Here is a 27,593-nt window from a genome sequence, read left to right on the forward strand (position 1 = left end):
CGCCGGGGAGCCGCCAGCACAGCCATATTTGATGGGTTTTTTTGTCGCTCCGGAGGCGGCGGGAGAGCAGTTGGGTGCCGAAGGTCGCTGCCTAGTGGAAATAAGAGAGTACGTCATTAACATGGCGCCGCGGCAGAGCGGGGCGGGAGGCGGCCGAGTTGCGGAGCCGCTATCCCGCGCGCAACTTGTACCGGGCTGAGCGGGCGGAGGGAAGGAGGGCGGGAGGGAAGGAGGGGGACCCGCGGTGGCGCGCCGCGCTCCGGCCCGGGCTGCGGGCTGCGGGCTGCGCCGCGGGCAGCGCCCGCCGCGGGCTGCGCCGGAGCCGCTCGGGAGGCGGAGGACGGCGGCGGTCCCGCCGGAGCCGCGCCGGGAGGGGGCACGGCCGGCGGCTGTCACCGCGGCCCCGCGCGTCCCGGAGCCGCCCCGCCGCTCACCGCGGGAGGAGGGGCCGTGCGCGGAGCGGCGCGCTTACGCCGAGCGCCGGTTTGGGCTCGGAGGGGGAAAAACGCTTCGAAAGCGTAAAAACCGCCCTCGGTGGAACGGGGCGCGAGTCGCCGCTCGGGGCGGGATTGGGGGGCGGAGGGGGGGGGGGGCCGCGGGCAGCAGGTGCAGCGGCCCCTCGCGATGCGTGTGCCCGGCGCCGCCCCGCCCGCCCGCCCGCGCTCGGGGAGTTTAAAGGCGCGCGGGGCGCGAGCGGCCACGTGGGGGGCGCGGTGCAAACTTGGCGGGGCCGCGGGGCAACCCTCGGCGGGCTCCTCCCGCCCGCGGCGCGGCGCTCTGCCCGCGGGGCGCGCCGGGTCGGACGCGGCGTTCGCCCGAGGGAAAATCGAACGCCGTGGCGGCCGTTAAACGCGCGCGCGGCGGCGGCAGCCCCCGGCTGCCGGGGCGGCTCCTCCCCCGCCCCGCGGCCGGCCGGGCGCGGCGGGGCCTCGGAGCCGCGTAACGGTCCGCGCTCCGCGGGGCCGGCCGCGGCGTTCGCGAAGCGAGACAAAGCGCCGCGCCGCCGCCCCCGGCGCCCGCCGCCGGGATGGGCTCTCCTCTCCCCGCCCGTCCGTCGGCGCCGCGCCGCGGGGCTCTCCGCGATTCGGGGCGGGCGGAGCGGCGGGTGTTTGTTTGTGCGCAGCGCCTGCTGGCTGCCGCCTGTGACAAGAGGTGATGCACAGTTTCCAGAACTGTCTGGGAGTGGGAGGAGAGACAGACACCGACACGAGCGCGAGTCCCCGCCGCTCGCTCGCCCCGGCCCCCCCGTGTCCTCGCGCCGAGGGCGGGGGCGGCGCCGCCGCCGTTCCGACGGTGACGGCGCTCGGAGCGGCGTAGCGGCGGCGGGGCAGCAAGTTTAATTTGCGGCCGGGGCCGAGCGGATTGGTGGCGGCCGGCGGCGGGGAGGAGCGGCGGCAGGGGAAGGAGGCGGGCGCGCCGGGCCGTTCAAATGGAGAGCGGCGGCGGCGGCGGCGCGGCCCGGCGGTTCCGTTCCCTTTCGCGGGGCGGGCGCTGAGGTGGGGCCGCCGCGTGAGGAGAGGAGAGCGGAGCCGCGCCGCGCCCGGCGGCACCCGCGAGGCGGCAGATTTGAACTGGCTCCCGCCCGCCGGAGGGCGGCACGCAGCGCGCGGCGGCGGCGCCCGCGGGGAGGAGCGCGCGGTCGGCGGCGGCCCCCTGAGTCCGGTCCCGGCCCTCGGCTGACAGCGCCGCTCTAGTAACGTCCCTCGATGGCCCGCAGGTGAGCTCAGCGGGGTTCCGAGCCGCCAGCCGTGCTGTGAGAGCTCCCAGACGTGACGTGCGGATGAGCGGTTGGTGTGGCTGCGCAGCGGCACGAAAAGATGTGGGTTCCCCGGCGGTAGCACGAGAAATCAGGATAGCTTTTAACGATGCACCCCGATCGGCTTTTTAATTCAAAATGATGAAGATGCTTTTTGTGCCGGTTGCGTTCGTTTCTCTTTAGAGACGAGTTTTGCTGTGACTGGGAATAACGTCCTTCTTAAGCGGGCTCTGTCTTTTAAGCGAGTCAAAAGCTGCCCACGCTTACAAACCTGAAGCCTTCACAAAGCGGTGCCGGAACGCGCGTTGTGATTCTGTGAGGAGAGGTTTCTCACCTCAGCGGGATGTTGGGACGGCCCGGCTGTGCGCTCAGCAGCAGCGAGGTTTTCCCTCTGGCTGCACACAGCGCCTGCTCGCCGCTTTTGAGCTTTGTGTAATACACGTGTTTAAAATACAATAACAATAATAAACCTCCTTCCCCTTCACAGCTGCACATTTCCCTTCTAGCTTCTCTGGTTTCATTCCCAGTTCGCAGCAGCAGAGAATGTGCAGCGTTTCCTCTCGTGCTTTCTCCCAGCCGTTCATCCTGCTGCCGGTCCCAGTGGGGCTGTCCGAGCTGACAGCTCCATGGAGGCAGGGCGGAACCGTGGTGGCTGCAGGGTGGGCTGGGTGCGCTCCCAGAGCTCGGCCTGACGGGACTTTGGGCAGCCGCTTCCACCGGCACAGCTTGGGAATAGACGTTAGGAAGCGGCTTTGTGCAGGTATACCAGTGAGCGTGTGGGTCTTAGCTGTGCTGTTCTGCTTTTCCTTGTCAGGGTTGGAGCAGGGGTGCCGCACTTAGTGGGAGCGGCCTTAGTGAAGGGCGCTCCTGGCCTGGAAACATGCTGCCTTTGTCTAATGGGACCCCCAGGGCTTTCTCTCCAAATCTGGGGTTTCAGGCTTTTTATGTACTGCGGTATTTCACTTCAGGTTGGAACGTGAGCTCTTCTTTGTGACTACACAACGTCGCTTTCAAAGCTTTCATTGGTGATAAGGAAGAGTTACGAAGTTCTACGTGGGTTGCAATAGTTGATAGTATTTTTGACGTAACCGTGCCCAGAAGAAAACAGCAGTTTTCTCTTGTTGCACCAGATGTCAGTTCATGAAGAGCAAGGTGGTGCCACGACCCAGCTACTGAACAGAGAGCAGCAGGAGAGACAAATGAGTTCATCTGCCGTTCTTGTGATTAAGTGTTATACTTCCATGCTCACAATGAGTGTTCTGAAGTGATCTCTGGTGTACTGCATGTAATTGGGTCTCGGTTTCAGGGCAGTTAGTGTATTACGTTCAGGAAAAGCCGGTTTTCAGTTTGTCTTCAGTGTGTGCATCTGTCATAATTCTGCTTCCTTCCCATCCTGTGTCTGCAGCTGCTCATTGCAGTTCGTCACACTGACACCTGCTAACAGGGTTACGGTTAGTTGTCTGCCACAGTTTGAATGATAAACCTTCTACGTGGAGGTTTATCCCTGAAGGTACTCCAGTAAGAGCTGCACTGTAGAAAGCCTTCCACTTGCAGAAGTAGACTTTTTCAAATACAGTTATTTAAAAGATCACTATTAGCATTAAAAAGGCTTTGGCACACTTTATCTCTCTCTCTTCAGCCTTGTCCGCTCAAGGTCAACTCAAGGAGTGACAAAGTGTATGGTGCCATAACTGCTTAGTAGCAGTGTAAAAAAGAATAGTAAGTATATATATGCAGCACATGAGCGTGTATACGTGCATGCTCGCCTGCAGTTTTCATGGGGCAGTGCCTGGATGTCTGCTCTGAGGAAGCTAGAATAAAGGATTAGGATTTTGTGCCTTTGCAACTTTCAGTGTGCCTGAAAAAAAAAAGGAGAGGAGGGAATTTGGTATTGCTGTCCCGTGCAGCTTCTGTTGCTTGTCGGTTGTTTCAAATCAGTCTGCTGTAGAGGTGGGAAGTGAGCAGTGTGGTGATGCTCACTGCTGTGCATTGCTGTGCTGGGTCGTGTTGCTGTGCTCCCTGTGAGGAGCCTGCAGAAATGGCTGTGCTCTTAGCGACAGCTTGTTGGTGTGTAGGGTGAGATGTTCGTGGCTCACCTCTGCTAGAACGTGCAGATCCACCACGTGTTTGACACTGATTTTGGATCATCGTTTCGTCATTTCATTCGCACAGCATTTTACAGGTGTTGTGAAATAGAGGCTCTGTCCAAAATAAAGTAGCCAGAAGAAACATTTCAGGCAGTGTCTCTAAGGTGATCGAAGTATCAATTCTGCAGTGTTAACTCCAAAGTTAGATCTGTATGTTTGCTGTTTGCCCAGTCAACAAGTGAAGCCCAAAGCTTGGCTTTCAGAGCTAGTGTGATGACTTGGGGTGGATAAAGCTGCTGGTGTCATCTCTGTGGAGCATCGTGCCTCAGGTGGGGAGCTTGGCAGAGCCCGCTGCAGGCTGCCAGTCGGCCACATTGCCTGATCTCTGAAACCGTGGCTTTGAAGTGAAGAAGCGAGGGTCCTTCAAAGAAATGAAGCTGAACTGTTAAACAGAATTTAGTAAGAGTCTCATCTGTATCAAAACCAGCCTCTTGCAAATCGAAACCTCATGTTGTTGCACTGTGCGGGATCTGCTGTGAGCTGTGCCAGGAGTGCTCCCTTGTTGTGGCAGGGTAAGAGGTGAAGGTGGAGTCAGAGCAAAACCTGAGGGCTTCTCTGTTACTTTGAACGGCAGCAAGCATCCAGTTGCTTCTGTGAAACTTCTCAAAGGTGCTATTGCTTATGCCACCAGAATCTTAGTTAGACCAGGGTGTAACTAACTGGAAGCTTGGGGAGTGCTTGATGTGTGGGTGATGGGCAGCCTTCATTGTGTTTGGGCTGCAGGACACTGTAGCTCTTGAACACTGTGCTTACTGTACAGTTAAAGCAGTGTATGGGTAAATGCCCTTTTCAGGCTGCTGTGTGCGTTTGCAGTCGATGGAGCGATGGGGGCACTGCTTGGTTGGCCGCTTCAGGGAAGCACTCGTCTTGTGAAGGCAGTGGGAAGTGGTTCTGTGGCGCGTGTGGACGCAGTGAGTGCTTTGTGGGCACTCCACGACTGCTCAGCAGTTATGCGGTTGCCATCAGTTGCTGGGGATTGAGCTCAGTAACCTGGGTGGTTTCCTTCTGTCTCATGGCATCGTTTTTACTTCTTATTGGTATGAGTCTTAAAGCTTGATTTAAATGCTTCGCCCTTCTATTGTGATCGTGCTTACGTGTGAATTTGCTTTGTTTACATGCGTGGTGATCGTAGCCAACTTGTACCATTGTGCTAGCTGTGGTACTGTCAGTCTTGGTGAGCCCACCAGTTGGAATGGACAGGCCTACTTTTGTTTCAGATATATGTTCTAATGAGATCAGAGGTGAGTTAGATTTGCACCTGAGTATATTGATTGTATGTCAAAATACAGTCAGTCTTCATGATTGGAAGGGGTGGGAATTTCAGGTAAGGGTAGCACTGAAATCCCAGGCTGGGAAGGAGGAAGAGATGAGCAGTTTTACTGGAAAGCCTGGCATTCCGCCTTTTAAAGTATAAAAATATCTCCATACTTTTAGTTGCAGATATCCCACAAAGCATGGCGTAAGGCGGTTTTCTTTCTCGAAAGTGACATAATTGCCAGTATCCTCTCGGTGTGCAAACTGCGCGTGCACGTGGCTGAACAGGGGAAGCCCACACCGTCAGACTGCACCTCACCGCCAGCTGTCCGTGGTTAGCCTTGCTGCTGTCCTTGTGTGGCTGCGAGGTCCCTGTTGGCTGGCAGAAGCCAGTGGTGCTCAGGACAGAGGGACTGTGTGTGGTACTACAGGAGAAGCGGCATTTCCATGGGTGTGGGCTGTTCTTGTGAGCTGTTCCAGCGCTACCTGTAGAGGGTGTATTCTGGGCTGTGGGCCTGAGCGTCTGGTGCGTGATGTTCAAAAGGAACAGGCTGAAGTTATTTTAGAAGTCAAAAGCTGCTTTATTCCTTTTAATGACAGAACATTGGGGGCTTAATCATAGGGGGTTTGTCAATTGCTTAGGGCAGCCAAGTGCTGCTTTTCCATCAGCAGTGTAGCTCCCCGAAAGCTCAGTGAAGTTCAAAGGTGGGAAAGGAAGATCTATGGATTTCAACTCTCCTTTCGTATGCATCTGTAAAAGAATTTCACACAAACCTCATTGCACTGTGCATTTCCTTTTAATGTTATATTTGAGAATATAGGCTTTTCAATACAGTCATCTTTAGAAACCTGCCTTAGAGTGGACAGGTAAATGAACTGCCCCATTGAACGCACTGTGCTCCAGAGAAGTGGCTGCTGTGCTGGCTCCTGACTAATGGAGAATAGCTGGATAATCCCGAGAGCTTGACGGAGGGCTGTGGGTACCATTCTCTCCTTTAAACAGCAGTTGGGGGGGAAAAAAGCAGCAGCATTTGCTGTATTTTGTATTTTTTAAAAGATACTCAGTAGAAGGGAAAAGCTTCTGGACATTGCTTACTTCATGAGTTTGCAAAGTATGGTTAGGAGAAGATGAACACAGAATATACTTGTCTGAAGAGATGCAGGGGGCATCCCAAGTCTCTGAGTGTTTCCTCTGTGTGTATGCGCAATGTTATTTTGCTTTAGATTGCTTACTTTTCAGACCGTGCTGAAATGAAACAAGAAGTGAGGATTTTGACCCGGAATGTACAAGTTGCATTTATGAGAGAGTCTAGATTTTTTTTTTTTTTACTTTATTCCATATCCCTTTTATTTGGTTTATAGGAGGTATTTCCACACTAGCTGAGCATGCTCATTTAGTTTGGTACTGTTCATAGTTGTTTCAGTTACAAGACAAGCACATGTACTGTTAGCAGAAGTGTCCTAAGGAGCTGGGTTCTGGCCTGATAGTGAGTTCTATCTTAGCCCGGTTTGGATCTGAGTGTTGCTTTCCAGTATTTCATAAGTGACCGTATGAGTACTTGGCTCTGGAATAGTCCATTTATACCAGATCCCTTCAGAGGACTGTGATGTCCTGCGCCGGTGTGTGTGTTTTTTCATTAGTGACCTTTCTGCTTGTCGTACACAGAAAATTCTGGTCTGCTCCAAAGCCATTCTTCTGGGCTGAGTCCTTTACACGCTGTAAGAGGCTGTCATTAATGATTCTTCATTCTCTGCCATCAGAAGTTATATGTGAACTTTTACACGGTGGTGACAACAGGTCTTGGTGAAATATTCACCAACTGTTCAGTTTAATGTAGTATAATATCAAAAAGGAGGAAATCTCGCAGTGCTGGGGCTCTAAAAACAAATTGGAATTTACTGTACGTGTAAAATAGGCTCAGATTCAGTTGCTTATGCTTTCCTGGAGGTGATCAAATGAATTCTGTCTCAAAAATGCGTATTTCTGTGTGAATCCATTTGTGAAGAGGATATTAATTTCTGTTTTCTGGGGGAAGTTGGAAGTAGTGGCAGGCTTTGATGAGGCTTTTCTTCTCCTCACTTTGAGAATTACTCTTAAAAGTTGAAAGGGTTCTCCTGGAGTTTACTACCGTGAGTCATTTCTCACTGAACAAAGCAGAAGTAGTTACCAACCTCCTGAAGTGGTCAATGAAAAAAGCTTTGCTGAGAGGTTTCTGGGAAATTCCAGCTCACATGGAGATTAAGAGGCTGAGTTTTCTGCACCCACCTAGAAGCAGAAGTGTTTCAGCATCTGATTTTCAAGCCCGCGCCCTGAAGGCATGTACCAGGGCTTTGCTGCCAGCAGAACACTCAGACCTTGTTGATAGCACAATGGATACGTGGCACACAAAGGCTCAGGGGATTTGATGTGCTATCTAGAGCCCTTGTCAGTTCAACTTAAAGTGGATATGCCTTTCCTCGCTTCTTGTCATGTTTTTTTCTGCTTTTCAACTTACTCCTTTTAATAAGTTTATACATGTAATGCTGACTGGCTATTCACAGCTTCCTTTCTTTTTTTTCTGAATTTACTTCCATTCTGCAATGAATACACGCAGAATACCAGCACCGTGTGAGTAGCCAATAAAAGCATAAGGAACGTTTGCCTTTCCATCAGCGGTTCGTGTGCAGTTGAGCTCAGTATTACTAGAATTCACCAACTTTGGAGCTTGGAGGGGCTGTGCAATCAGATGTTGGTGTGATTCCTGCCGAGCAGTTAGTGTTTGTGCAAGCTGGTAGACGTGTCTGCAGGAAGAAGTGACTCTGACCTTAGAGGTGGTACCTTCTGGAGCATATATGATCCATGTGTAGTTAAGCTGGGAAAACTTGGCTTGCTGCTGCTGATGTTTCTTATTTTTTATGCAAGGGGAAGACTTTAATCTTTGACTTCGCAAATCTAGCACTTAACACAGGAATAAAATTGTTCCAAAGGCATATCAGGCAAAGTAAATATTTACTGAGGCGGTTAAAGTGTTACTGTATTGCAAAGCTAGTGTCAGAATGGGTAGTGCGAGTTAAATTCATTTACTGCAGATGCTTAGTGGTGTTCAACCTCAGAAACAAATATGCTTCTGTTTTGGGGTGGAAGTGTCGGTGGGCTTGTCGTTACACCCTCCAGTTTTTTCCACCTGCTCAGAGGGTAATTACCTAATTAAGCACCTTTGAGATATTCGTTGCTCATATTTCAGATGCTGTTTAAAGTTGTTTGTTTTCCTTTACGCGTTGCAAATCCTCAGATGCCATCAGAAACACAACCTGATGACTGCATATTATAATCTCGAGTTAAGTGCTGTCTGGTTGCTTTGCAGGCTGCCTGCTGTTTCCCAGGGAGATCATGAAACGACGTCGGCTTCCTAGCAGCAGTGAGAATTCTGACGACAATGGCAGTAAGTGCTCCTTTGTTGTAGAGTGCAGTAGGTTATGAGTTTGAAAATGCATTTTAATGCAGCTTTTCATGTGGCGGAGGCACTTTGCATGTTGGTTGGTCTGGTGGGAAGGTATGTGTGAGGAACCAGTTTTGAACTTGGTCGTTCTGAGCACAGGTGGATGTGAATTTGGGATCAACCCCGCTGTATTGACTGCCCAGTGTTAATAAGATAAAACAGGAGAAGTTGGTCTTTGTTTCTCTTTCTGCGTCTTCAGTTGCCATCAGCATAATATATCATTGCAAGGACAGAACTTGGGTAGAGACGTGTGCTAACCTTGTGCATGTATCAGTATTTAGTTCAAGATTGCATTAGGATTTTAGGTCTTTTTCCGTGTTCCCATACTCCTTTATGCAATTGGAAGGTACGTTGCTGCGGACTTCAGCAGTAAAGACTGTTGGTACATGAAAATGTTTTGCTTCCATTGGAGGTGATTTTACTTAATGCATAACTTTCAACAATCTGAATCCAGTGCATCACTGATTTGAATGCAGTTTTTCTTTAAAAACAAAGCAAAAAACCAGCTATTTCCATACTGATGTAACTAACACTGAGCTCTGTGTGACCTCTCTCATGTTTGGATTCCAGGGACCGATAGTCTTTCATTTATTAAAAAAAAGAAGAAAGGTGGTTTGGGAAATGTACAGATGTGCCAATGTGCTTCCTTTGCCCCAGCAAACAAGGTGATTGTATTTGCCTGTAGAACTGCTTATCCAGTTGTCAGAGCTATTTTCCTGGTTTTAATTTGACTTGTTTGGGTGCGCATCTTCACATTTGGAACTTGGTTTTGAGTCCCCTGTGAAAAATAAAGGAAGATGACGGGAGATTTTTCCAGGTGCTTTTGAAGGATTTGTCTGAAGACGTAGCCCTGCACTATGGCTCCAAACAGGTGACTTCTTCACTTACGTGCATTTCCAAGGAGCATCTGTGCTGCGTGGAAGGGCTGCTCAGACAGCTCTCGGGGTCAGATCAGTGCCTTACACCAACCCTACACAAACTATAGCTGAAATGAGGGAGTGGTAAAAAGGATTGAAGGAGGTGAGAACTAGCAAGCTGATTAGGAGCTCATCCAAATAAGGATTAACTATTAAAGTTAGGTGGGATTTAGCTTGGTTTTGCAGGACTACTTGAGGTTGGGAGATTTTGGAAAACATTTTTTTTCTTCCTTAGAATATTAGCTTGGAGTTATTAAAAAAAAAAAAAACTGATGTAAATTGGTATGTTTCTGTGAATAAAAGAAGTATACTTCACCCAAGGAAAGATATATTACTACTTGTAAAGTAGACAAGTAGCAAGAAATGTGATGCTGATCATTAGAATTTTGCTCTACTGTTTTCTCATTCCCTCTCTGACAGCTTTATGTAATACTGTTACATTTTGATAATAATCCTTATTTTCACGCAGTTTTTAGTCTTTGATCTCCCTTCATGTGCCTCGTTTTTCACACTTCATCAAATATGATATGAAGTAAATAATCTCAGAGTTGAAATTCTGAAATAAATATGATTGACTGATCTGTTAGAGATTGTAATACTTGTTTGTAGTATCTTTACAATAAATGTCTGAAATAGAGCTCTGTCTAGAATAGTTTGGTAAGTCAACAGTTCTGTTTTCTAAAAAAAAAAAAAAAAAACCCAACAAAGCTATGTTTTCATCTGTTCCATAGATCAAGATCTAAAAAAATGAAATAGGAGGAAAGAAGAAAACTTGCCCTTTTATAATTTAAAGCCTCATAAATAGGAATAACTGTTTCTTGAATAAATTATATGGCAAAAAACAGTGACATTTTAGAAGTATTGTCAGAAGAAATACACCAAATAATACACCACTTCTGTTTCATTACTCTTCCTTTTTTCTTGGCCTAATGCTGTTGTATGCCCTTTTATTGTCATTTACTGGGCAAATTCAGATACAGGTTCATGTATGTTCATTCTATTACTATATGCATGTGGGAAAAGTTAAGTTAGTAATCAGAAGGAATGTTACCAGAAGAGAATATATGTTGTAGAGGCAGCATCTCCAAGGTTTCTTGTCTTTCACGCTTTCATGAGAACAATTTCTGACACTCACGTCCTATTCCTCTGCTTCTGTTTTAGGAATTCGATAATATCCTTACGTATTTGAACTTCAGGGCTCTTGCCATATGGGTTTTGCCTTTCTTTAATCTTTGCTTGTCTTTAGTAGAATTACTGATCAGTCTTGCTATGTTAATTTCTGTATGGAGATCCATTTTTACTTCACGAGTAGTGTTTCTGATGCACTGTGTTGCTATTAGTGTTAGAGTGAGTAAGCAAGTTTTTTTTTTTGCCTAAAAAAATAAAAGGTAAACATTTCTGGGCTACTTGTTTGAAGCCCTTAGATATTTTGTTAGCTATTTTTCTTTCTTAGAGATCCCACAGATAGAAAACAATTAAATAGACTATTCTGAGCGCTTCAAACAGCTGCCTTCTAATTGAAAAGTTGCAATTTTAATCAACACTTAGTTGGAATCCTGTTGCCAAACGTCTGCTTCCCTTCAGTCAGTAGCACCTCTTGACCCTCCAGTTCCTCCTCCGCATTGAACTCAACAGTTTTTTGGCTTAAAGTTCTGCACTACACTCCCTCATCTTGTGAGGTGAGGACTGGCACCCAGCAGTAGGATTTTTTCAGTTATGAAATTGGGTTTTCATGCTATGCTTTAATAGACTGTGAGATCAGTCATCTTGGATTCATTACGAGCATCGGTTGGTATATATTAATGTAATAACCTGAACAATGATGCTTGTTTGGGATGGAGTAGTGCTGCCAGGAAAATGTTTTGATATGAAGAAATGAACTTTTTTTTTTTTTTTTTACTGAACTCAGGAGCCTAAATATTTATAAGGTAGTAGAAACTGTGCTACTAATAACGCTATTTATCTACAAAAGTACATGAACATAGAGAGCTTGTTTTCTGCCTTGTGACTTCAAGGTGATCTGAAAAGAATCCTCAAACCCTAAGCACTAGGAATGTGTTATACTGAAGATTTAAGCATGTCTGTAGTTCTTCAGAGGAAGAAAAAGGTGCTCTACTTTTGTGAGATGACAGAAGCGTGAATTGTTACTATTTAGGAATGAAGTACATCGAAACAGAAGTAAGTTTACCAGCATGGCTGCAGTTCTAGAGTGTATGCATTTTCTTATACTCCCCCCCCTCCCAAAATGTATACAAGTAAATATTATTTACAGTATTTTAAAACCTTGGAGCTTGAAGAACCCTGCTTTTCTCATTACTGTCTTTCTTTTGTCCTCTGACTTGATACTTTCCTATATGTTAAGTGTAAACTTAAAGCCACCAAAAGTGCATAGCTTACATCCTTCAGTCTAAGTAGTGCTGCACATTGTTGAACTGTGTCCCCTTAAAATCTGACGTCTACATTTAGACATGAGACCAAAATAGCATATTTGAAGCAATGAGCAAAAGATGTCAGTGAGCGTTGTGCACCTCGGTGCTGCAGTCAGTCCCTGGATATCTCAGTGTGTTCTCGGAGATTCCATTTTCTGAAATTATAGGTCACATTTGAACATCTTATCCATGGAATAGAATTGAACAAAAAATGGCTCCAGACACTTTAGAATTTTGAACTTTTGCCTAAGTACAAACAAGAGGAATAGCATTGTGAGAGGCTTGGGGAAGGGTTTAAGATTTTTTTGGTATCATTTATTTACATCTGGCAACTTGTTAGTTTTTGTCCCTTTCCAGGTAATGTATTGCAGCAACTGTAACGGATGTCTGAAAGAAGAACTGAAGAGGCTTGCAGATGGAAAGTACTTCTAGGCTTTGCAACATGTCACATCACTTCTGAGAAATGAAAGATATAATATTTAAGGACTATGAAATAAGTTCTGTAATTTAGATGTACCCTTATGCTGTCATTGCTAAACTAATGTTGCTTTAAATGTAAGCATCTTGCCAAAATCCATTGCTTTAACTCAGTGACTGGGATCTTAGGTAAGAAAGGGCTTTTTCATCCCACTGGACTTGTGGTGTTTGGTATGAATCCCAAAGTGCCATGACAAGCACTGCTGAAAACGTAACCGTAGATGTGTACATCATTTTTACATGGCAGTTACTTAACGGTGCAGGTAATGCTGTGCAACACTTTGGAAGCAAACACAACATTCCTTGTTTTTCACTTGAATGGATTGCTAGATGAGGGATGGTGTTTAAACAATGGGTGTAATGCAGTTGTACCACTAGGATTTGAACAGAGCAGCATAGAAGGGTGTGGCTTTTGGAGTGATGACAGAGGGTCAGAACTTGCTGCTTAGTTCAAGACTAGGATTGCTGGGATAGGTGGTTTGTGATGAAGTTGCACTTCTGAGCGCTCTTTGAGTGATTGGAAAGACTTACCTGGGCTGATAGGCTGTTGTATCTGAGGAGGGGATGTCACATCCTCATCGTCGTTGGTTTTGGAGAGGCACGTGTTTCTTTACAAGATTGCTAATACTGAGCGTACGTAAGTGTACTTGAATTGCAAGTCTCAACAACATAACATTGTCAGCCTGTGAACGCTACCTTGGGAGATGCTGAAATTGACTTCAGTCATCTGTAGTGAAATTGACAATAAAAGTTCATACACTCCTATGGTAGAACAACGCTGTAATGGAGAGCCTTGGGCTAGGGTGCTGGAATGGCACTTAGGTCTGATGATTTAAAAAAGAATAAGATGGACTGTTGGAATGGTGACGTGTGTCTCTGTGGTCGCGTGCGTCCTTTGAGATTGTAAAACTCAAATGTGTGCCAGTGAGAAAAACGATGACAGAAGGGAATTTGTATGGAATTCACACTGCTGTGGCAGTGTGCTGCAAAGGCTGCTCCACAGGCGTCAGGTACTGAGCAATTGAGCAGTGGTGTTGTAAAGCGCTGCAGAGATCGTATGGATCCACGCATCGTTCAGCACCTGCAGTTGGATAGCTGTCAAACATCATTTTTTTCAGTAGTGTCAGTATTGACAAGTAAAAGGCAGTTGCTTTTCCTGTTTTGATCTTGAATGAGATTATTGCATAATAGTATACTATTGTATGTAGAGATAAGGATGATGGGTGGGCCAGTCCTCCAGCAAGAGAAACATGAGAAGGGGAATTTGGCTTGATAAAATGATGTCTTAGGCTGTGTTTGTGTATGTTCTGCGTTCTCAATGATAAGATCTGAAGATACGTGTGCAGACAGCTCTTCCTATACCCAATATAATGGAAAACTGCTATCAATCTGTTTGTGTTTTCTTTGTGCTGAAATTCAGATCTAGATGTGCGGAGTTATGTCTAAATGACATGAAGCCTTCTTGTGAGCAGTGGTGGGCCAGGCACTAAACGAGGAGGCTGTGAGCATCTATATTTTCTCTTCAGACTGCAGCTCTGTCTGACGGCAGCAGCACCTAGTTTGTCTCAGTGAGCTGAGAAGGGATATAGGCGTCTGGAAATGCCAGTGTTAAGCAGAAGCGACAGCCAGACATGTATCCATGCCAGAGGTGTTTTGCTCTGTTGCGCTGCTTGGTGTAATGGTGGAGCAGGAGTGTATTTACAGTGGGAGAAGTGCTTTCAGATGCAGGGTGATCTGAGTCTTTGAAGTGTTCAGATGCTGCAGCAGCAGGTAATTCCACAGGGGCACAGCTGGGTGCTTTGCAGGTGGCTTTACAACAGCCTTGTGCATGATACATAATAGCTAAGCCTTTTCTGCTCATGCTGAGTAGTGTATTAGTTGTGGGGAAGAATTCCCTGAGGGTGTTAGAATTGTTTTATTAGTTCAAATGAATTTTCTGGTTTGATGGTCTTTCTTGGACTCAAAACGTTTTTGACAGATCATTTAGCAAATTGACACGGTTAGAATTGATGTCTTGTCTTATTTTTTTTTTTCCCTTTTGGGAAACGTGTGCTCTTCTCAAATGCTGAAGAAGGATTCACAGCCCTTGATTGCTTTCTTTTACTGTCAGGAGGTGCGCGTGTTTTATACACCCTGTAGCGGTATTATAAAAGCAGAGGTTTTACAGTGTAAGCCGTATATAATACCTTGGAAGTCTCCTTTCTAGTACCATCAGCGTGTTAGAGCTTTGCCTCTCTTGCTGTGAATTGTATCTCATTAAGTTGTTTGAGGGTTTGGGAGTTTCTTTGTCTTTAAGCGAATAAAAGTGAAGGGAAAACCAAGCCATGTTTAGAGGTATAAGCCTCATCTCTTTATTCTTGGTGATGAGCACCTAAGCCATCTGAAAAGATCTTAATTAGAAGAATGGAGATGAGCTTGGTGCATCTCCTGGAGCAGTAATGCTAGCTAGGCTACTGTGTTCATCCTTAACTTTCCCAATCATGTGAAAGGATAGACACTTAATAAGAGACCTTTTGTACTCAATTTCTTATCATAATAGCATTGCATCATTCAGATATGTTTATTTATCTCTGTGCTTTGTAGTTGAGTATTTTTCATATTCACTATTACTCACACAGCTTTTGGTGGTGTCGGTTCTCTCTAACATCTCATTAATCTTCCACCTGCTGTAGAACTTGTTTTCCCCATGAGGTATTCTGTCACCTTACCAATGTTTTACATCTTCAAACTTCCAGCAGCTCAGACTTCTTCTATGGTTTCTGCTGTTGTTTTGTTATTTTACTGAAACGGGGTTTAACTCTGTCTCGAGCCTTAGAGGTTTTCCTAGCCTTGGTGATCCCAGAGTTCAGAAAGCTGCTGATGAATAATACTTCTTTTTATTAACTGCATGAGGATAAACTCGCTGAAAAGTGTCTGGGATCTTTCTAAAATACTCAATTAAGTTAATGTGCTTTTATAGTACAGAAGAGCTGTTCTGAATCCTATGTTTTGACCACAGCAAATTCTTCCTTCTATGTAACCCAGGAATGGTCCTTACTTCATGTACTAGACACAAATATCAGATCGTTAATCACTGAAGTGGCGGTAATTGCCCGTTAACTCTGCCTTTCAGTGAGGTCCCTCTTCTGGGTGAAGTACCAGAATATGGACATAAGGCTGCAAAGTCAAATCACACCCTTCATTTTCCTCCTGCATTTCTGTTGGTACCTTTGGAGCGGGTGCTTTGCTCCTTGATGGAAGCAGCTTTGGGTAGTTCACTGTTGTGTCTTGGCACTGTGAAGGACATTGATATTTTGCTTTAAGTGTAGCAGAAGCGGAGCAGAAGCTTTTCTTCTGGATTCCATAAGTAGTTAAATTTCATACTGTCACAGACTGAATATTTTTTTCTGTGATGTGACTGACTCCTTGAATTTCGTGTGCTTTTTTTGTCCAGTGGTACTTATGTGAATCTGTGAATGCATGCCTTATAGCTGGGCTTTGTTTATTCAGTGAGTAAATGTTTTCCCTATTGAAGTGAAGCTCTTGCCAAAGGTTACCTGTTAGCTAGAGTTACAGGGCTCAGCCAGTAGTAAAATTTCAGTCCCATGAGAAATTCTTCCACCTTTTCCTCATAGTATTATGTACAGTCAGCTTACACTGCTTGGAAAATACAGCAGTCTCTTTAGTAAGTTGCTAAAATACGTTTTCACTGTGCATTCACCAGTGTTATGTTCAAAGGAAACAGCTATTGCAGAACTGTGTAAAAACCCAACTCCCTCCCCCCCCAAAAAACCAAACCAAAACAACAACAACAACAACAAAACAAAACAAAAAAAAAAACCAAAACATTTTCTTCCCTTTCTCAGTGTAGGAAGTTATTATAATGAGTGTTTTTTCCACATCAATATATGTCCTGAGGAAGACTGGCTGCATTTGAGTTGTTCCTTTGTAGAATCATAGAATGGCTTGGAAGGTGAGGTTGGAATGACGTTGGAGGGAGCCTCAAGGATCATCAACCTCTACCCCCCTGCCATCCCCCCCCCCGCCGCTGTATGCAGGGCCGCCGATCTCCGTATCTCATACTAGACTCAGGCTGCCCAGGGCCCCATGCAACCTGGCCTTGAACACCTCCAGGGATGGGGCATCCACAGCCTCTCTGGGCAGCCCGTTCCAGCACCTCACCACTCTCATAGTAAAGAACTTCCCACTGACATCCAGCCTAAATCTTCCCTCCCTCAACGTAGAACCATTTCCCCTTGTCCTGCTGTTATCTACCCTTTCAAAGAGTTGACTCACCTCCACATGTCCTTTACACATGGAAGTTTTATGTAGTGTGCTTTCATGTAGCTCTAAAAAAAGAAAAAAAAAGAAAATCACACCAAAGTTCAGCAAATTCGGAAGTGGTAACATTTGACTCTTTGCATTACATGCAATAGTTAATTAATCCAGTGCTCTAACCCACGTGTATTATGTCCAAAATCAGAAACAGACATTTAAGACTCTGTTTGGGTGTCTGTCATCAGATGGCCCAGTAAAGAAATAGAGATGGCAGTTACTGTACCCATTATTTTACTTCTCCCCATTGTAGTTTCTGTATGGCATGAAAGAGGTGTGTGCATTACCTGGGAATCACAGTGCTGACGCTTCTGTTTGTTTTTCTTAATAACTGTAAAACAGAGGCACTTAGGAAAAGCGCTTACGGCACTTCAGAAACCTTTCAAACCATCAGCTTTTGTATTGAAACATGTACCTAAACGAATTGTTGTACGTGTGTTTTGACCTCAGAAAATACGTTTTTGTAGCAGGTTGCTGATTCAGCTTTGACCATTATGCAAATTCAGTGAAGCAGGTGTTATTCACTGCTCGGTGTTGGAGTGGATTTTAACGGGGCTGATTCTTTAATGTATTACTAACTGAAGAAGGACGACAAAAGCACAACTACAACGTCATGAATTCTTCTGGTGACTTAGTGGAAGTCTTGGGCACAGAGCTTATCCCATCCTGAGCAAACGGTCTTTTGAAGAAATCTTGCTGTTCCCTGGGAGGATTCTGCAGGGTGATGCGATGTTGCTTTTATGAACTGCAAACATAACCTCTTACTTGTAGTGTTTCTGCGCGCAGGCAGGGAAGAGATGAGCAGCGTAGGAAGGCTTTTGAATTGATCCTGCTTTATTCATCTGCTATTAATACCCAGAGTTGCCAAGTTCAGCCTTCGGAGTTCCCCATGTAGTTCCTGGCTTCCTACTCGTAACAGGCATTGTTACAAGTCCTCCATTTCTTCACCCAAGAAGAATTTATTGGCACTTTTTTTTTTTTCTGCTGCTGCTGTGTAATTGACAGTGGAAAATACCTGCTGTACCTATAAATCTTGCTAAATTAAAGTGAGTTGATTTGCACAGTTATAAATACGCTCTGGTGTCTGCCTTGTCAATGGAGTGTAGTTTCTTCCTTTCTCTTTTTCCTTCCCTCCTGTTACAATATTTGTGAAAGCTGACAGAGACTCTGTCACAAAATTTCAAGGCAAAAAGGTATAATTTGTTGGGAACGTAATGAATAATCCTACAGACAAAAATCGTCCAACCACACTGAGAGACTGGCTTAGAAGGAGAGAGAGCAGCTTGTTTTGGTGGCTATGCTGACTTGACATGTCAATTTCTATTTTGAAAAGCCTTGCTCTAGGTAGAACTGGATAACCAGTATCAGTAATTAGAACATGAATACATTAAACTCAAAGATTACATCTCAGGCTATGAGCAGACCGCCTCATCAGCTACTATTAGCCTGCAGAAAGTGCATTATTGATGCTCAGAAGCAAGCATGATACAAGATGGCTGTGTTCAAATGCTGGGTGGAAGGCTGTAAGTACAGTGCAGCCAATATGTACCTCAGTAGAGATAGCATAACAGAGAAGTAACAACAGAAGTTGAAGACTGAGCAGCTTCTATTTTCTGGTTCATTTTGAAAGAGTCTTTTTCAGGTTTGTTCGAGAAGCCCAGCTCTGCTTTACTTTACTCGTATGATCCTACTGGAGTAAATAGGCCTAGTTGGGCGTGGTGAAAGCCAGAAAGTTGGCAGCAATGTCTGCAAATGATCTTTTCTGTTTTCTAGGTCTGTCCACCTGGTCCCAGCATTCCAGATCTCACCATCGGAGGTCTTCATGTTCCAGACAAGAAGATAGAAAACCTTCTGAGGTATTTGTGGAATATAATTGCCGTTTTGTTGCATCTCCTAAATACAAAGTGCATGTTTGTTCTGGACATGGATCCTTGTCTTCTGAATTGCTCTTTATTTTCTTTCTGCTCCATTCCAACTGGCACCTACTGCCCTCTCCTTTGCCTTTTTATTTCTGGCCAGGAGATCACAGAGCTCAGCTGCCAGCACTAGTTTCTGTCAGAGAATTTTGGCATAGTCTGACATCCATTCAGCATAGCTGTAGAGTCCTCTAACATTCTGGGCATCAGAATAGACAGTGAAAGTTTATCTTAGGTGTACTTATTTCATAGCTGGTACTGGGTCTTGGTATGCGATCTTAGTTAATGTGCTTGTCAAGTCTGCTTCCTGAGAGTTCTGTGCTTTTAGGAAGTCGGATCAAGGGAGATAAAAATGGTTTTACGCTTTCTCAGATAGATCAACCATTAGTAACACATAAATGGGATCCAATTCATGCTGTATCTCCCTATCTTCAGGCAAATACTGCATTGCAAATTCTGCAGAAGCTGCAAAGAAAGCATTAGATTTAGGAGACAGGATTTCTCAATTCACCTTACTTGCCTGATTATAAGTACTTCTGATTCATTAGCAAGTGATATAAAGAAACATGCTCTGTTAATCTCACTGTAACACTCTGGCAAAATCCAGGAGAAGAGCTTTCAGAGGAAGAATCTCCTTCATTCCTCATTGTGTTAGTTGGCTTTTGATCTTCATTTCGTTTCAGTTTTCCTTTGATTTCTATTTTTTTATTGCTGTTAAAAAATAACACTTTATTTTTGTGAATGTGCAGAGCTTGGGAAATTCACCAGAGCTGTCAGTTGGCAGTTGTCAATTGTCAGTACATAAACTTAGACTCAGTTTTGAGAACTAATCCACGAAGCACTATCAAGAAATAATCTCAGATAACCATAGATCTTGCTGTAGGTTTTGTGTGTCTGTAATCCTGTTTCTCTTCTCCCTTTCCTTGTGTTTTTTGTCATTATCTCTCCAGTTCTGTGCTGTTTTCTCTTAGCCTGGATGGACTTTCATATACTACTTTCATATACTTTTTCATTTATCAGCTCAGTTTCACAGCTGTTTCACCCTCTCTCCCCCTGCTTTGCCACAGCACACTACTGTAATAAGTGTGCTGGCAGAAGGGTGATGCTTGCTAAACTCCCTGGATGAAATCGTGGTCTCACTGAAGTTGGTGGCAAAATTCCTATTGACTTTAGTATGGCCAGAATTTCACCCTTTAGCTTTGAAGTGTTCTGTGCTGCTGAGAACCGAGCGCTTCAGTGAGCTCTGCTTTGCTCCAGGCAGTCTGATTTCATCAGAAATTAGAGCAGAAAGAATGGTGTTACAGGGCCACTGGCTTGGGAAGGAGTTTCTTGGCTGTCAAGTGCTGTGTTAGCATCTCTCTTGAGAGAGCTTTGTGAGAAGTTTATCTGAGAGCTTGGGTTGCCTCTCAGATTGAGCAAGTTTTGCAACCCATTTTATATTTTTTAGTCTTGCTTTCATTTGATGGCGTTAATTCAAATAACTTTGAAGTGCAGGATCCCCTGACCAGCTGTGCATGCTTGTTTTGTGAGACCTTTAGCATTGCAGATTATTTTTCATTTCTTGATTACAGCCTCATAGGACTCGTGTTTTGAACAGTCATCAATTTACATAATTAGCTGCACTTAACCTCTTCCTTCATACAGTAATATTAGTCTTTACTTTTAAGGATGGCAGGTTTTTGACCATGTCAAGAGAAATGCTGAGAAAAATGTCATTTTCCTACTTTTTTAATGATAAAGGCAGAGCAGAAGCGTACAGAGAGAGAATATTGGGAAGGAGAAGAGGTGTCAAGATAGGCTGCATTGTAAGGCAAATCATACTTTTAAATAGTCTTGAAAGTATAACTAGCCATCAGGTTTGTTGTTCCCCTAAAATACTTCCCCAAAAGCATAGGTAATCTGTTGAGATTTCAGGTGTGTGACTAGTGTATGACACACGTTGCTGTGCCTGGGAGGCCTGCCTTATTAGCATGCTCTGTAGCTGAGGCACTTCCTCAGCCATATGCAGCAGCTGGCTTGAATTAGTGTAAAACTGCCATTGGTTTGGGACTGGTTGGAGGCCCAGGAAGTTGTCACTTTACTCTGTTAGCAGCCCCGTAAAATTCCAGGAGTGCTTTCCTTTTATAACTGTGCAGTGTGGGGCTGGATAGATGCCTACTATGTTCTTGTCCCAGTGGTGCTCATTTTTTGTCACTTGGTTGCTTTTTAATCCTTTCCTTAGAATTCAATGTTTAATGGTAAAAATTTATAGTGCTGTGGAGGTAAGGAGTGCTGAATGCTGTTGCTGTCATTGACAGCAGCCTTGCCTTGCAGGGGACAGCAGGGTGGGGAGAGCTGGAAGATGGACAGACAAGTACAGACTTTCAGTTCTGATGCCTGTGGTACCATTCCTTGCTTTCTGAAGCGATGACAGGCAGTGGCAAACTAGTTGTGGCTGAAGCTGCCACAGCAGTGTGGCACACCATGCTGGCTATAGGAGTCGATCTCTTTGATATCACTTTGTGGCTTGTAGAAGACAGCATCACTGTTTGCAGGTGACTGCTAACCCAGAAGTTGGCAAAGATGCTGCTGGGTTTAGAGGTGGGTGCTTTTGCAAAGACAGAGTAAAATGACAGCTTTGGTGCAGGGGTGTCTGCAGCTGACAGAATAACAAGCACGTCTGCTGAACATCAAGCTACCACCAGAATTCAAATCTGGGATTATTTTGTTTATCTTTTGGGTTATTATTTTAAATACTGGCAGGAGTATGTGGCAAGAGTCATTGAAATAATGTCAGGAGTCATCTTGGTAGAATTTCCTCTTGTGTCTGGTCATGGTGGAGTCATGCCTTGATTTCTATCACAGGGCATTTCTAGAATGCCTTTGGATTAGTCAGAGCTCAAATAGTCTTTTTTTTGTGTGTGTGTGGTTTTTTTTTAGTAGTAGTTTGGGCAAAATTGAGTCTTCCTTATGCTGCTGATCTAAGACTAAAAGCTCCTGTGGTGTTTATTGTAGCCAAGAGGGAGGTCAAGTTGGGTAGCATCATACAGCATCATGTCTCCAGTGTGGGGGGAACACCAGGACTCATAGAGGAGGTAACTCAAGTCATCGTATCAGTATTTGCACCTTTTGCCACCCTTTTCTCTGCGATGAAGCTAAACTTCTGTCCTGCAGTGGGATGGGTTAGTTGACTGTTGATACAGTGACCTTGTTATGCGCTGTGCTCCACGGTTACCCTGGAGTGTGAATCATAGAGTGTGAATATCAAATGTCAGTGTCTCTATTTTTCTCTCTTGGTCACTCTCTTTGCAGGTGTTCAGAACGGACCTGATCACTGCCATGAAGTTACATGACTCCTTCCAGCTGAACCCTGATGAATACTATGTGCTGGCAGACCCCTGGAGGCAGGAGTGGGAAAAGGGAGTGCAGGTGCCAGTTAGCCCAGGGACCATCCCAGAACCAGTAGCCAGGTATAGTTTGGAGGAATGTAAACAAATACATATTTTTGCTAGCAGCTTATGTCTATGTTGCTTTGGCTTCTTGAGCTTTGTTCCACATTATCTAGCTAGGAAGAGCAACGTGTCTCAGCTTTCTGAATGGTTACAGCAGTCGAGAATTGGGCCTCTTCTGCCAATGTGTTGAAATATCAATGTCAGAGAATCATTTTTGGCTTGATGTTAGGATGGAGGGTGATGACAAAGCCTTAAAAATACTTTCCAGTTTTAAACCCAGGCTTGATCTCACTCAGCATTGCTGGGAATTTCCTGTATGGTGTGTCCTGTGCTTACTTCCAAGCCGTAGGCTTCTTTTCGAGGTACAATTAGACAAGCCAAATTTAAGGGCTAGAGAAAATACAGATTTTTTTTCTTGTCGTTTTATATTAATTTTTTTTTGTCATTTTATTTACTAACCTAGAACATTGTTGTTCATTTTAGCTGTTGTAAGAACCATCCAGATGTGCATGTAACAATATGTTAATGTGAGACTTTCCTGTTCTTGTCCAAGAAACCCTTATTTTCCTTCCCTTGTTTGTTACGCGTAGATGTTGTTTTCTTTTTCAAATGAAACAGTCCACTTGTAAGGGCAGGAGCATTTTGCAGCCCATCTATCTGTTTTATGCTCAGTTAGGACTGGAGTTAGGAGACATGAGGAAAGGATTATTGCCATTTACGCAAGCTTGATCTCTGAGTAAGTCCAGTCTGGTGCATGAGGCGTTACTAAGTGACACACCAGTGCCAACAGGGCCAGAACAGTCTCTGACATGCAGCAAAAAAATCTTACGGAATACCACTTCTATTAAGGCTTTCTCTGGTGGCTTTACCATCAGAGTAGTGGAACTACAGGAACACTTGTTCGTGCTTTCTGCATTCTCTGCACAAACCTGTATGTAGACTGCTGCATGGCCTCACCAGGTCTGTACAGTGAAAAAAACCTGCTTGCATAACAGATGAACCCATTCCTTCTTTCACCTTCTGAAGGATCGGGCCTGGGGCTCTGAGGAGAGCTCAGCACTGAGAGAAGAGCTCAGAACTTCCCCATCTGCTATGTACTTCAGGGCACAGGAGCATCTAGTTCCCTCCTTCCCACACACACATGCTTGCACCTTTCTCCACACTGGCCTCACCCACTACCTGCATAAATGTCCACACACTGTACACGCATGCTCATGTTCTCACTGTATTCTCTTTGAAGCATTTTCCAAGCCTGCAGGAGGGCCAGGAAACCAGCGGGCTTTATTGAAAGGAGACCTTCCCTGGTGTCCACCAACCTATATCTGCCTTACATTTGAGGAGGTGGTTTGGTGGTTCTGTCAGGTCCAGGTGCTCACTGAAGAGGCAGCCGTTCTCTGTGAAGGGCCAACAGAGAGTGTGCTCTGGAAAGGGGACAGGAAAAGAGGGTTCCCAGAAGTTTGATGCTGGCATGGAAGCATCACTTTTTTTGTGGTGCTGAGCTGTCTTGAATGGTTGTGTTGGTAAATACCTGCTGCACAGCAGCCTTTTGATGCCTGAGAATTATCCTGTTTGTCCTCTCACAACATACTTGGGAAGCCCTGCCATAGTTATACTGGAGTCCTGGCACTGTTCTGTGTATAACTGTGGGAGGGAGTGTTGAGGTTACTGCACACTGGATCAGCAGTAGTCAAATAGTAGCTGGTATAGAACAGAAGGAAAATACAGTACAGAGAGCTTGGTCAGGGTGGTGAGAGTGAGTCCAGCAGGGTGGTGAGAGAAGCAAGACCATGTGGGGCCTCAGCGTAAGCATGTGCTCAGACAGAAAATTCATTTCAGTGTCCTTTTTGGAATGTCACAACTTTTCTAGTTCTTTCTGCCACAGAAATAAAGAGATGAAGGTGGTCTGTTTTGAGGCCAAATTACCTTTGCTTATTTCTTTTGTGCCACTACAGCATCATCTAGTCAGTGTGTGCAGCATGCTGCCCAGAGGTTGTAATTTCGATGCAGAGAGGTACTCGGGAAGGAATTTATGGTACAGAAGATTCAATGAGCAGTGCCTAGTTTAAAATAGATTCTCCATGAGATGTAGTAGCCTGTAATATTTTAATACTTCAGAGTATAACCAGGGATAGCCCTGGCAATGCCGTTAGCCTGGCAAAATCATTCAAGTTCTTATTCTGCCACAAATCCCTTCTGCACCATAGAAGCTCAGAATTCAGCGCTTGGCTCTTGTCTGTGATTTCTCAGATTTGTTGTCTGGATTAGACTAGGTGAGGGGAAGAGTTAGGGCTGTGCAGGAGACTGAAATAGGTAGAGAGTTCCGAGAGATCTGCATGTGCAGATATACTAATCGCAGATCAGGAGATCTTTCTATGGTAAGGACCACAACTGGGAGCAAAATAGAGTGGAGGACATCCTCCTTGCTGTGAAGCTTAGGCTGTTCTCAGCAGAAAGCTCTGTCTGCACCGTGTTGTCATCTCCTCCCACATAGGGCTGGAGCACAAAAAAAGTCCTCAATACCAGTGCTGCATGAGGAATTTATTTTAGTGTGTGCAGGTAACTCAGAGAAGGTGCAGCATCCTCTACTGGGAGGAGCATGCTGTGGCTGTACTGACAGAGTTGTCTGGCAGTTGGAGGCAAATCTTCAGCTTGCTGGGAGAGTGGCTGCTGTCCTTCGCAAATTGCATTTTTGCCCACAGCTCCTGGCTTTGTGAAATTGCAGTATTTCAAGAATCTGATGTAAAATAAGTTATGTGCTATAGGTATTGTCCTGTCCCCAGAACCAGTGCTTGCTGTCAAGCAAAATTTCAGTTGGCTTGCAGCTCAGATACACTCTCATGTTTTATTTGTTGGTCAACTGGAGCCTCCAGACCCTGAGGGGAGATGGGTTTCAGTGGCTACTGATTAATACTTGCACAAAAAGGTTTGATGCAGCATGGGATTAGTGACTGTAAAAGAGGAAATGCAGAGCCAGGATGCCAGAGCTTGGATCTGCTTGGGTAAGTGAAGGGAGAGCTGTTGTGAATTGCTGATTCTCTGTGGAAAGTTCTTCTGAATTTCAAAAAGGTGGCGGTGCTGTAGCTGCACACACATCCCAAACACCCAGAAGCAATATACCATGAAAATTCATTTCCTTATTTGTAGTTGATTGGTAGTTAGCAGATGGATTTTAAAGTCCTAGAATAGTTTAACACATGTATATGACAACCACTGCTACATAAATACAGCATATACTCTAGCTCTAAAGGAGCATGAATTTCAGGTAAGAGTAGCCAGAGTTCTGTCCTTCAGTCTTTTCATTGTATTTATAGTTCTGGTAGCAAAATGGATTTCTAGTCAACTCCAGTTAATTTCTCATAACATTGCAAATCCTTTATAAAATTGCTATGTACTGTTTTCTGTTCCCTTCTCAGTGGTGCAAGATACACTTAGAAGATTACTATTGATTGTTAGCCACTTAGAATGAGGCATTTTGAATTCTTCAGAAACGGGTCTTTCAGCAACCCCAGTTACCTCGTGTGTGCTTGTCTCTTTGTTTTAGGATTGTGTCTGAGACAAAAGCTGTCACATTTACACGTCCCCGGAAGTATATTTCTTCATCAGGCACGAAGCCTCCAGAGCTGGGTTACGTTGACATTCGAACCTTAGCTGACAGCGTGTGCCGCTACGACCTCAGTGACGTGGATGTAGCATGGCTGCAACTTGCCAATGAAGAATTCAAAGAAATGGGTAAGCAGTGAGCATTTGTGCAGGTTTTATTTTGATTTTCGTTTTTGTTTTGTCTCAAAGCTGGCAAACTTGAGAACAATTTTTGAGGGGGGGTCAGTGGTGGAAAGAGGTGATTAGAGGTCTGAAGAGCAGGTGGTCACCTTCAGGTTGCTGCAGTCCTGGTGTAATTAAGCCCTAATATATGTGTCTTCATAACCACTGAGTTGTATCTGCTTAGACCAGATCAGAATCTGGCCACATGGTCTTCTCTGGTACTTCCTATTTCACAAGGGGATTTTCACAAAGTCTATATTTTGCCATCAAGGCTAGCAATCCATGCAGCATTAATCATGTGTTTTTCTCTGCAAATATATCCCTAGCCTCCTTTCAGATAGTGATGTTCAGTGCAAAGAAAGTAGAAAAGGAGTCTTAGGAGGTACAGCGAACTTAGGCCAGTTGATCACACAGGAAATGAAACAATAAGGAATTCTTGCAGTGATTTATTTGTGGTACCTCCCAAGATTTGCTTTGCGTGCTCCAGTTTTGAAGCACAAAGAGCAACTGTCACCAGGGGAGAGCAAACGTTACCTTCCTATGGGATAGATTGTGTGGAGGAAGGTGCAGGGAAGGAACAAGATTACTTATATGAAAGATCCGTTTGGGGTGGATTTCACTAGAACTGGAGAGTCTCCAAGTCAGCACAGAACTTTCCCTATATTGTTTTCATATGGAAAAGATGCTGTGCCAGGTGGAAGGGGTTTGGATGTGGTGGTAAACACTGCTGATCTGTCTTCGTGTTGTGGCAGTTCCCTGCTCTGCCTAGTCTCAGGAGTTAACATGGCTTGAGCCCATGTGTGGTGCAGCTCAAGACCTGATAAACCACAAGATGACCATTTATAACTTCTTGAAAGTCTCTCCTTTTTAAACCCACGTATGGAAGAAACAGATGAGCCAGACTTGACCTGATCTCTTAGCCAAGCCTTTTTTCCAAGATCTCTGTTCAGGTTTGGCACTGAACTTGGAAAATTAATAATAAAACTAATTAAAAAAAAGTTGATTTAAGAGCTTAAGTTTTTCAGGTACCATCAGGAAAGCAGCAGCAAAAAGTCTCTTTAGCTTTTTACAAAGAAAACTTGAAAATACGTTGTATGATTTATTGGATAGATGGCTATCAATTACATAAATAAGGTATCCTTATTCTTGCCAAAACCAGAGGCGATCTACCACAGTGTTAAACTGAGTGTGATAGCAGCTGTGATAAAATGCACAAGAGGGGCTCTCTGTCATGTAGATCTGTACCTGTACATGAAGCCCACAGTACACCACAGATGGACACCATAGGCACACCACAGATACTTTCCCTACAGGTAGGACCAAGATGTAGGCTGTCAGAAACACCCTGCTTGCAGTGTGGGTGTGGGGTGCTGCAGCACATAGCTCTTCACATGAACACATCATGCCTGGGCATTAAGAAGTGAACTGCTTCCTGATGTACAATTGTAGCACTTGCTTTATGATGTGCCTGCAGCTATGAGCTCCCGGTGTTTTCTTTGATACCTGCAGTGTTTCAGGTATTGAAAACATATAATCTTTCTTTAAAAGGCTGAATGTAAACCTTTGAAACGAAGCCACAGCGCCTTCATTCCTTTCTTATAACTCTTACCAATGCACAGTCAGCGATGTCTCTCTGAGGTTTTTTTGTAAAGCGATAGTAATCATGAAGTTAGAATTTACTTGCAAACTTCTCTAACTCCTGTAATAGCCT

General features: G+C 44.9%; 1 protein-coding gene across 19 annotated transcripts in view; it reads left to right on the top strand.

Moving 5' to 3' along the window:
* The window catches only part of JADE1 (jade family PHD finger 1), a 150,634-nt gene that overhangs the window by 105,668 nt on the left and 17,373 nt on the right, over positions 1–27,593 (top strand). For 13 of the 19 annotated variants that reach the window (XM_046941074.1, XM_046941072.1, XM_046941070.1 and 10 more), the window contains 4 exons: positions 8,502–8,579; positions 18,547–18,629; positions 21,981–22,138; positions 25,662–25,849. In XM_046941074.1, coding sequence (XP_046797030.1) covers positions 8,528–8,579; positions 18,547–18,629; positions 21,981–22,138; positions 25,662–25,849 — 481 coding nt within the window. In that variant the 5' untranslated portion in view covers positions 8,502–8,527. Of the gene's footprint in view, position 1; positions 109–853; positions 1,153–1,296; positions 1,820–8,219; positions 8,333–8,501; positions 8,580–18,546; positions 18,630–21,980; positions 22,139–25,661; positions 25,850–27,593 lie in introns of those variants that run through there. The other 6 variants (XR_006939248.1, XM_040699861.2, XM_015276624.4 and 3 more) reach the window with 5 other exon arrangements.

This window comes from Gallus gallus, chromosome 4 (assembly GCF_016699485.2).
Source record: "Gallus gallus isolate bGalGal1 chromosome 4, bGalGal1.mat.broiler.GRCg7b, whole genome shotgun sequence".
Classification (NCBI taxonomy): domain Eukaryota; kingdom Metazoa; phylum Chordata; class Aves; order Galliformes; family Phasianidae; genus Gallus; species Gallus gallus.